The 11,487-nt window shown below is 33.5% G+C and overlaps 1 protein-coding gene and 1 non-coding gene across 2 annotated transcripts in view; one reads left to right on the forward strand and one right to left on the reverse strand.

The window, feature by feature from the left end:
• Window positions 1-3,319: 3,319 nt before the first annotated feature.
• Window positions 3,320-3,400, reverse strand: TRNAL-AAG. Its single transcript has one exon. It is a non-coding gene; the product is annotated as a tRNA-Leu (tRNA).
• Window positions 3,401-7,525: 4,125 nt separating this feature from the next.
• Window positions 7,526-11,487, forward strand: part of LOC112506758 — a 9,984-nt gene continuing 6,022 nt past the window's right edge. The window contains exon 1 of the mRNA XM_025111014.1: window positions 7,526-7,899. Within this exon, the coding sequence (XP_024966782.1) occupies window positions 7,769-7,899 (131 nt within the window). The 5' untranslated portion in view covers window positions 7,526-7,768. The remainder of the gene's footprint in view (window positions 7,900-11,487) is intronic.

Raw genomic sequence — 11,487 nt, forward strand, 5'->3', positions numbered from 1 at the left:
ATAAATATTTTATCTATATGTTATATTTATTTATTTTAATTAGTTTTCTAAGTGATATTAAATGTAATAAGTATTTCGTTTACTAATGAGAGAGTTAATAATAAGTATCTAATTATGTACATTGATTATAATCTTATTTATATATTAATTTCAATTTCATTTACCCGTCCCTACACACACACACACATATCTATATAAGATAAAGATTATATCAATGGATAGACAACGTTAACCATAATTCAATATTTTGGAATTCTCAATCCATATTGTGTCATATCATGTCTTTTGGTTCTTACTTTCATATATACAAAGATATAAGATAAACAAAACAAATGAAATAAGCGTATTGTATTAATTGTATAACAAAATAGAATATCAAATCAACACAAAGAAAAGTGTAACTAGAATTAACTATTTAATCCAAAATGAATTAAAAGTAATCATAAATAAATAAACCATGTAAATAAAAAGTTGTCATCATTTTCTTTATATAATCACCCTCAATGTTTCAACATGTCATCTTTTTGTCAAAGTGAGAGATGGATAAAGTTAACTACAATTCAATATTTTGTAATCCTCAATCCACATTGTGTCATATCATGTCTTTTGGTTCTTAATTATAGATTATATATTTATAGATATAAAGGTTTAAAGGTTTATTAGATCATTATATGTAACTTATATATAAAGTAAATGAAAGGTTTATTCATTTAATTATATGTTTTAATTTAAAATAATTCAAAAATTGGAAAAAAATAGCAACCAATGATTCTAGCTCTCTCAAAATGCCACATCATCTTTTGATGATTCTCCTTTATATATAGATATAGATAGTTTATATGTGAACAACTTAAATAGTTCATATGGGAATTAAACCAACACCACCAAGCACCGACTCAAGAGAAACCTATCAAAACACCGAACCAATTGCCGAAAAACAACAGGTCAAATCGCAATTCTATATATATAGTTCATATATGAATTATTCGGGTTTACTTATGCACATAAATAGTTTCATATGTGAATCAATTAGATAGTTCATATGTGAATCATCCGGATCCACATATGAACATAACAACGAAAAGATGAACTAAATCAGTTTCATTTATGTATTACTATTTCATTTGTGATTGTTTAATAAAAGGACCCAAAACAATTGATATCATATGAGAACATATAATTTTCATATGTGAATCAGTTAAGTAGTTCACCTGTGAATTATACGGGTTCACATATGCGCATATTATTAGTTGTTTGCCACATATTATTGTTGTAGTTGTAAAAGGTATGAAACTATCCATTTATCTTCTGCATAATTGTTACCATCCAACCGAATTATCTGGTATTTTACAATTAGCCTATCAAATATTGACCGTTAATTTTTTTTAGTGGAAAGGATATGATGGCTTCTCTCTTTCTCATACATTATGGCTTTTGTGGCTAGGCATATTGCAATCAAGGTTTGCAATAGTAGCAATATCTGCACGATTATGGAGAAATGAAATATTGCATAATATAATAACTTCGTGCATCATTATGCATAATATGATCATAGAAGATGAACGCAAATACGTGATATTAATGCAACAATTGAGGAACGAAGTGAAGTGCAAGACATGGGAGTTGAGATGATGAATGATAACAATGGTGGACTTGAACAATTTCTTGCTCGACACAAAAAGATCAATGATAAAGACGCTCACTTTGAATTTCGTAATGCATTAATTAATCATTTGTGGGATAAATATACTAACTCGGAGAATTAGTATTATTTATGTGTTTTTTTAATTTGTGCTATTTGAATTAATGTAATATTTTTTAATGTAACAATTTATTAATTAAAAAATTGTCGTTTTTATTTTAACAGGCCTTCATTAAGTAAATTAATTGCTAATTATTTATTATTATAATATCTATTACATATTATAATTATTGTTATTAAAAATAGTAGATAAAATATGTTATTTTAATGTGGGGTTTATAAATTTGGTGTTTTTTTATAGTGTGATCCGAGTTGAGTCTCTTTTTAGTGTTGATAGCCCCACCATATTTGATGTTTTTGGTGTTTTTTTTATGATATAGTTAGAGATGCTCTTATATAAAATATTGTACTATTGGAATCAAACCAAGCATGAGCGGGTGTTAAAAACTTTCATTTTGATACTTAAGATGTAAAGTTTTAAACATTTAAGTATTTGGGTATCGATCGATCGTGTTAGAACTATTATTAAAATTATTATTTTTGCTTATAATTTGCAAATTTAATCAGACGATAGTGATTTGAGGAGCATTTGAGATTCTTTTGCTATGGTCTAATGAGTGTTTTTGAGATTGAAATGGATTCTCCATTGGTACTACTATCATCATAACCAAATGGTTTTAAGGAGCAGTTTACCAAACATTTACCTGGTAAAATGAACACTATCATTTATTTATCGGGTAAGATTTTAGTCTACAAAAATGGCATCGTATGCATCAATTTACCCGGTAAGCGCTTACCATGGTAAGAGTCGTCGCCCTCACTTACCGGGTAAGACTCCTGGTATTTGTCTCACTCTTACCGGGTAAGATTTCGTTGGTCCCTACCGTATTTATCCGGCAAGGTAATATGACTTGGTAAACGTCTTCCCCTTAGCCGGGTAAGCGTTTGATAAATGACCCCGAAGATAAAAATATCCCACCAAGGCATTCCATCGAACACTTGGAAGGCATACATGTTACTGTCATCATTATAGTAAAAAATGAAAGGGTAGCAAACACCATGTTAAATTCAAATCTACATTAATTTCCAGTTAAATCAGCACCAGATTACATAAATGCAAATCTTTTTGGTATTTACCTGAGATAAAAGTTGTCTGGTTACCTGTCATCAGTAAACGACATCGACATAAAGGATCTTTCATATACTCATACTTTCTCGTCTTCATTCCACCAAGCAACTAGCTCATAATTTGAATCAACCATAACATCTTTCACTCCAAAATCCGTCGGAAACTCAGAAGCAGGGTTGTTTCAATTAGTCGCAGTACACTATTTGCTCTTTCTTGTATTGGATGAATCTAACAACGTAGTAAATAGTAATTAGTGGTTGTTGGAGTGATTGTTAGGATGTTCTTGAAGCGGTAAAACAAGATTAAGATGAAGAGGATGACAGTTGCCGGATTTGGCGGGAAAGATACATTAATTGAAGACCAAATCGTTCTTCTATGCCTGCAACTGTTAACCAAGACGATTGATTTGGAATTTGATCAATGATACCAACGGTGAATTTCAGTTCTTCATTTTTAAAATGGATTGAATAAAAATAAGATTAAGAAAATGTTGAGAGTGGGATTTGAACCCACGCCCTTTCGGACCAGAACCTTAATCTGGCGCCTTAGACCAACTCGGCCATCTCAACTTTGTGTTAAATTTCTTGTCAAATATATTAATATTCAATTTCGTAGCTAACATATTGTCATATATATCATTAGCACACGTAAAAACATCCTCTCGATATAAAAGGTTAATTATGTAATTTGTTAAGTATGCATTAATTGCGGTTTGTATTTCATAATTGAAACTATAGAGGCTAATCATTTGTTAATCGAAGAAAAGGTGGTAACTATGTTAACCTATCTAGACCGTTCATTTGTAAGATCTACGATTATGATATAAGCGTGTCATAATTGTAATATGAAAACAATGGGGTAGGTGTTTGGCTTTGAAGACATAATGAACCTTGGTGAACAAGGGTAACAATGTAATGACTACCGCAACAAATTAGGATAAGATCAAGATTGACTATTTTCTTGGTTAACAAAGGACCGGAAGAAGACCCTCTCCCTCTCTCTCTCTCTCTCTCTCTCTCTATATATATATATATATATATATATAGGCAAATGGTCACGTGAGAATGAAAATTATGGTGAGAAGCGTACATACAATTCTGAACCATTGATCACTTTTAATATCATGCTCACCCATAAACTGCGTTTTATAATGAAATTAATCTGGTGCATCTCGGTGTACCTCATTATTATTGACAATCAATTATGATTAATCCAAGCATGAAGATCTCTTCTTAAGGTTTCTCACCATAACTTCCCTTATCACCGAAATCCAACCCTATATATATATATATATATATATATATAGGTGGAGGTTCAAACGAGAACCCCTGTGATTTACGAAAACGCGAAAACAATCCAATAACCTCAAAATTTTTTAATTAATAAATTAACTTTTATTATATATAAATAATTTAATAAGGACAATAATGTAATTAAGTAATTTTTATAATTTTTATTTTATTTTAATTAACCATAATTATCTTTTCACGTTCCACGTTTTACTCTTGGTAGTTATCTTCTTCTCCTTCTCGTTCATGATAATCTCCAGATAGTCGATGGTTTAACATCTTTTCTTCGTATCACACCTCTATCACATAAGTATCACACTCATATCATATGATTATCACACCCATATTATATGATTACACCAAAATTTTAACTTATCAACCAAAACGATAACCCAAGTGATGTATAACAGTGATTATCACACCCTTATCACATGATTATCACACCCAAATCACATGATGACACCAAAATTTTAACTTATCAACCAAAACGTTAACCCAAGTGATGTATAACGGTGATTATCACACCGCTATCACATAAGTATCACATCCATGTCACATGATTATCGCACCCCTATCACATGATTACACCAAAATTTTAACTTATCAACCAAAACGATAACCCAAGTGATGTATAATGGTGATTATCACACCCCTATCACATGATTATCACACTCATATCACATGATTATCACACCTAGTATAATCCTAAACTATTTCGTAACCGTTTACTAGATAATGATAAGATTAATGATAATAATGAGTGTTTAAAAGATAATGATCGTGTTTAAAAGATTTGAGGATATAATTTCCATTATTACCCTTTTAATTTTWAATTTTTTTGAATCTTTTTAAATTTCAATTTTAATTTTAAAAATCTTTTAATTTTATTTTTTATCACATTATGAAGTTATTGGGTTGTTCTTGCGTTCTCGTAAATCACAGGGGTTCTCGTTTGAACCCTTCCCTATATATATATATATATATATATATAAACCATTAGTTTGCCACATCTTTTTGTTGTTTTATGGTATATAATTTTATCCAAGTCATACTTGATTGTGTTTATCAAAAACAAATTCAATTCGATAACAATAAGAAGCTGTTAATACCAAACTAAATGAGTAACTGATGAAAAAACATTGAGGCAAAGGATTTTGTGAGAATCAGAGTTAATGTGAGATTCGTAAGAAGAGATTTGGACCTTTGATCGCATTTAGGGGCTGTTTACCAAATTTTCTATTAAGTCCTGTGTGGATAAATTTGTCTGTCTGGATAAATTTGACTGTCTGGATAAATTTATGTTGTTGTTTACTTTTCTATCTGAATCAACAGTCTGAATAACAGAAATGACCAATTTACCCCTGATGATTAACTATGGGCTGTTTAGTAAACCGTTGTTCAGTTTTTAAGGCAAATTATGAGCGATCAAACAAGAATGAACAATAATCTGGTTATGAAACATCGATTTCCAATAGTGGAATCAATTAAATTACTGGAATTCAACACTACAAACCGTGAATATCATGCAACAGTGGAGAAACAGAGAGCGTGGTCACAGATATGGATACTGTGGATACACTTCCACCATCACAACCTCCTATGTGAACCACCATTGACTTTCTAAAGTCAAACCCACTTTTAACTTGCAGTATTGTGCTATCTCACAAGATATGGATACTGCTTGTGTTTCTGAACAGAACACAGTCATCTATATGCAAATGCTATGGGTTTTCTCAACTTAGAAAATCAGCAGCAACAAAATGTATACATAGACCAACTAGGGTTTTTCTATACGCAAATCAACAGCAATTTAGCACCAATATAACAACAACTGAGCACCAATCGAGCACCAATCGATATATACAGAGAAGTATTTACCTTCGATCGGCCGATTAGGGTTGTTGCAGAAGAATGCGTCGATTATTGAGGACAGAGAGCGTGGTTAAAATCAGAGATAGCGGCGATTGTTGAGGAGAAAGCGTTGATTGTTGAAGAGAAAGCGTGGATTTGAAGAAGTGTTGGTCGATTTTTGAGGAGAAAGGGTCTATCAGCGTCGATTTGAAGAAGGGTAGGAGCGTCCTTTGTCTGGCTTAACGTGGACAACAGAGGGTAGCGGGCTGCACGATTAAGCCCATGTCTGGGCGATTAAGTCCGAAGTAAACACCCTTATATGTCTGCGCGAATAAGCCAATTGATCCATTAAGCCTTATTAAGCCCTAAGTAAACAGGCCATTAATCTCAAACTCACTCATGAATCACGTTTGATATGGAGACTCATACGGTGCATCTCATCCTAATGTGCATCTAAGGGTGGATATTCATTTTTACGCTTATCACATTAACTCTTTTTCTCATCGAACCCAGCCCCCCCCCTCCCCCAACACACACACACACACACACACACACACATATATATATATATATAATAGTATTAGATGAAAAAAAAATCATATGAAATATATAAGTTCTCAAGATTATTATAATTTCATAGCTTCATAAATACATACATATATACATATATTTCACTTATACATTTTCAATTTGTTGTTTCTTAATTTCTTCTATTTTGAAGTTGGAATATAACATTTTGCTTTGCCTTTCTTTCTTTCTTTCATCTTAAAGTAATCCACTCTAAATGCATCTATTCCCAAAATTTTGAGGTTTTATACTCACTTAAGTTACTTGTATAAAAAATATGTTAGAATGTTTACATATCGAAAAAATGTGCTCTAAAGTAATATTTTTTTCCTCAAAATGCCCCTCTTTAAAACCACCATCCCATATTAGGGGTCTGATAAATGCGTCCACTGTATTTTTTGAATGTCGTTATATTTCTTGAAACTAAACTAAAGACACAAATTTGTGATGATTGGTTATGTTGCCATGTTAAGGTCCTATTTCTGGAAGGATGTCAGATTGAATCTTGTTTTTTCGCAAAGGCAAGGAGCTTTACCAGAGGATAGGATTGTCATTGTAAGAGAGAAGTTTATGAGAGTTAAAAAAATAATTTGGTTTTCAAATATGATAAGTTGTTTCTGATAAGTTAGAAGAGAAACTTATCAAAAACTTCTTATTACTATTTTGGCACCGATATGAACGTTCTTTTTTTTCTTTTCTCATCCAAACACTAAAAAGTGCTGATTACCGGTACCATACCGGAATAAGTCAATGAACACTTTAAATAAACAATTCCAAACACCCCCTATTTCAGTGTGGTGCCGGCAATAAGAAGTTTTTAATATTTGGATGAAAAAAAAGAAATACTTATCAGCTTATTACGTTTTAATACTGACACAAACTAATTCAAACATTTTTTTTATAAAACTCTAATTTATAACTAAAAAAAAATATAAATTGTTTTAAATAAAGACTTCCAAACACCCCGTGAGCTTATAGCTTTATACCGTAAAGAAGAGAAGAAATCCAAATTGAAATGTTTTAAAGCTGGGAATCGCCGACGATGACATAACGTAAGAATTTTTTTTCCTCCTCCGAATCAATTTCTTGATGATCAAGAAACATAAAATGGAAGAAGCAACGTTCGTCATCTGATCTTTCCAATTCCATACACATTTTCATACCTTTCACAAAGAAGTTACCTTTGGTTTTTCTGTTCCGCTACACACAAAACGGCTACATAGAGGAATTATGGTGCTTTGGGAGATTACATTGGGAACCGCTTATTTTTTGGGATTGAAGAGGACATACAAGCTTGCTCTCAAGATTCAACGCCGTCTTGTTGCTCCTAAATACCCTAAGATCCGTCTATTCCTTCATAGGTATCTCTCTATTAAATTTTATGTTATATATTTTTGTGATTTATACGCTCTTTCAATCGGCTTTTACTGATCCTGCTACTTATGTTTTTGAATTTGATTGGTTGATTTCGTTTGTTTTGATTAATTTTGGTCATACACCGGGAATTATGTACGAGTATCAAGGATAATTTAGGGGTTTACGTCTCCTCATTTCATTTGTTTTGATGCATTGTTATAGTAGTGGCATTTTTTGTTCGAAAGTGAGCGTGTTGCAACATATGGTCTAGTTATCTATGTCCATACATACATGAATTAGATACCTGGAACCCAAAGGAGGAATAGAAAATGTAAGCAAGCAACAATTGGAGGTGGCTAAACAAACAGTATATATAAAAGATTAGAACAAGTTAATAGATGCAAATATGGAAGAACTGTGCGTGAAAGTGCCATGTTTGTTGTTGCTAACCATGTTGCAGAACATATTGTATTGTTTAGCTTATGAAATTATGCTTCTTCAGACAATACATAAGCTTACATCAGATTCTAGTTCTACTATTGGTTAACATTATGCTATTGAGAGTAGGCTTCATATATGGAGATTTCATTTTCTTTTTAGGGGGTTGTTTTTCTTTAACCTTTTTGTTGATTTTTTTGAATTTGAAATACTTTATCTCAAAACCTTACGCTCCATATGCTTAACCCATTTTCCTTTGTTACTCGGTCCATTATGTGGCCCCATCTCTATTATTTATCCATATGTGGCGAGTGTACCCAATAATGAAAAAGACAAGTGAATGACATGACAGGTCGTAGATCCTCAGTTGCATCCTATCTTCAAGGCTTGCTTATTTTTTTTTTGACATATCTACTTGGGCCAAACATCTTATATTAATGATGTCCAATGTTTGTATTATGTTGTAACTTTTCTTGTTAATTTGAAACAAAAGGATATGAACATTTCAATTTTTCTTGGAAGGTTGGCTACCCTCTAGTAATTGAACATTTTACTTCCTACTTGGACTTTTGCAAAGGAATTGGAACAATGTGATAAATTCTTTATGGTTCTTGCCGTTGATGGTCTATGTGTAGATCTTAATCCTATTTCGTGATCAGATTTTGGTTGTTCTTGACTTCTTGTTATACTGTCTCTTAGTGACATATTGGCTCGTGTTCTTCGAGCATCATCTTACAAGTGCTATTCTCCTATAAGTTGCAGTTTTTTCATATACGTGGATGTTACATTTATTAAGTCACGACCTTATGTAGCATCTCTTTCTACAGTTGCACAATCTCCTTCGCCACCATCTTCATCTCCTCCAATAGATAGTGTGTCGTCTCCCTATAGTGATCATGTCCTTCCTAGTAATGCATCTCTTGCACCTGGCTCCTCTCGGACCTCTCCTCATGCGATCCTCTTGAAGATCAATATCCCATTCCCATTTGCAAAGTTATGCAATCCTCTTGCAACTAGCATCCCATTTATGATATCCTTAGTTATCATCGTCTTTCGACACCTTATCAAGCCTTTGTCTCTGCTCTCTACAAATGGGGCATTGTCGAATCCTAAATGTCGTTAGACTATAGTTAAGGAAATTGCTACCTTACCTGCTAATCGTAATTAAGAGTCAATTGATTTACCTTCTAGTGACTCCATTGTTGGTGTCATTTGTTTTATACAATCAAGGTTGGACCTAATTGGCCAGTTGAGGGCCTGCTTGGAGGATAAAGGACACAAACAAGTCTACATGTAGGATTATTTCGACACTTTTTCTCCTGTGGCTAAGATGTCTTTGATTGCTTGATCATCTCAATTGTTGCCATCCGACAATGGCCCTTGTACCAATTGGACCCTAAAATTATATCTGCTTGGTGATTTAGGCTATTCGGTAAGGGCTTATTGAGCCATATAACAGATATGGCTGATTCACACAGCCATATCCTTGGGTTCAGTAAGGGCTTAATCACGCATAAAGGGGCTGATTCGCAAAACTATGTAATCACACTCCTATGTAATAAGCCATTGCTTTTCCCCCTACTACCCCTCTCCCCCAACTACTCACATTAATTGAAAAACACAACCCTAAATAGAGACGGGTACTTGTTCGATTGTTTTTCCCCCCATTGTTCTCCACAAGCTGTTGAATCCATCGCTCACACAAGTATGTCGTTCTTCTCACACGAGGACCCGATTGTTCTTCATCGTGCTTTGCTTTATCCGCATGCCTCACCATTGCTCCGATGTGTGTTTATATGTGTGTCCGTGTATTTATGTCAGGTGTGCATATATGTGTGTGTATTGTGGGTTTTTTAAGAAACCGTCAGACGAAGGGTGTGGGTGTGGGTCTGTGTGTGTGCTTTGTATAGGTGTGCCTGGATGTGTGTTCTGTGTTGGTGAAGGCTGGAAGAGTGAGCCCCCCATTCCAGTGTCTGTTGCCTGCGGAGATTTTAGAGGGTTAGGTAGTGCGATGTTAGGGACGATGGTGAGGGGAGGGATAACAAAGAAAGAGGAGGGTGTTGTTGAGGGTTTTTGATTGGAGTAGGGAAGAGCAGTGAACCTGTTCATTTCTTTTGGTTGGGTTATGTAAAGTGCAAAAGATTTCTTACCACCAACATAGACATCACCACTTGGGACATTCTTCATTGTAAATGGACTGTAGGCATTAGATCATTTTTTGACTCTTTATTTTCAATTTTGATTAGTTGAGAGCATAAAGGAAAAGGACAGTTGGAAATCCACATGAATAGTTATACATGTATCCATCCATATTTTCATCAAACTGTTGTTTTATTTAAACAAAAATAAAGACTGGGGGTAAAATGGTCATTTCTGACATTCAGACTATTTATTCAACACAACAACCGAACAACAACCGAACAACTTATCTGTTAATATTCAGACAACTATATCAATACAGACAACTATATCCATATAGGTCTTAACAGAAAACGAACCGAACAACCTTGTTGATTTAACATCCTTGTTTCTTTTATGATATCCAACGCATACTTCCTTTGGCATATGACAATACTAGATTTAGACTAAAAAACATCTATCACAAGAAAATACCCAACAATCCCAAGAAAAATACCTAAAGAATCCCAACTATTTGGTCTGAAGTGCTAACATTGTGTTCAATATATTTATACCATGGTGACCATTTCTAGTGGTGGTACAATATCATCGACATAGACTACTAGATAAATACATTGTCGTAGCAACGTATGTCGACAAAAAACTATGTGATTGAATTGAGATGGAATCATACTAGATTCTTAAAATTGCTTTACTATTATTTCAAGTCATACAATGAATGATGAAGTCCAAAGAACCAATGTATACTCCCTCAGAGCGACAAAGCCACTCAGTTGTTCTGTATATATATTCCTCTAAATCACCAAGCAGATAAAATTTTAGGGTCCAATTGGTACAAGGGCCATTGTCGGATGGCAACAATTGAGATGATCAAGCAATCAAAGACATCTTAGCCACAGGAGAAAAAGTGTCGAAATAATCCTACATGTAGACTTGTTTGGACCTAACTGGCCAAAGGAAGTTGTTGGTCCCAAAGGGTCTACAAGAATACTAAACAGTTTGTAGAAGGGGGGGGG

This window comes from Cynara cardunculus (genome assembly GCF_001531365.2).
Source record: "Cynara cardunculus var. scolymus isolate 2C chromosome LG 2, CcrdV1, whole genome shotgun sequence".
NCBI lineage: Eukaryota > Viridiplantae > Streptophyta > Magnoliopsida > Asterales > Asteraceae > Cynara > Cynara cardunculus.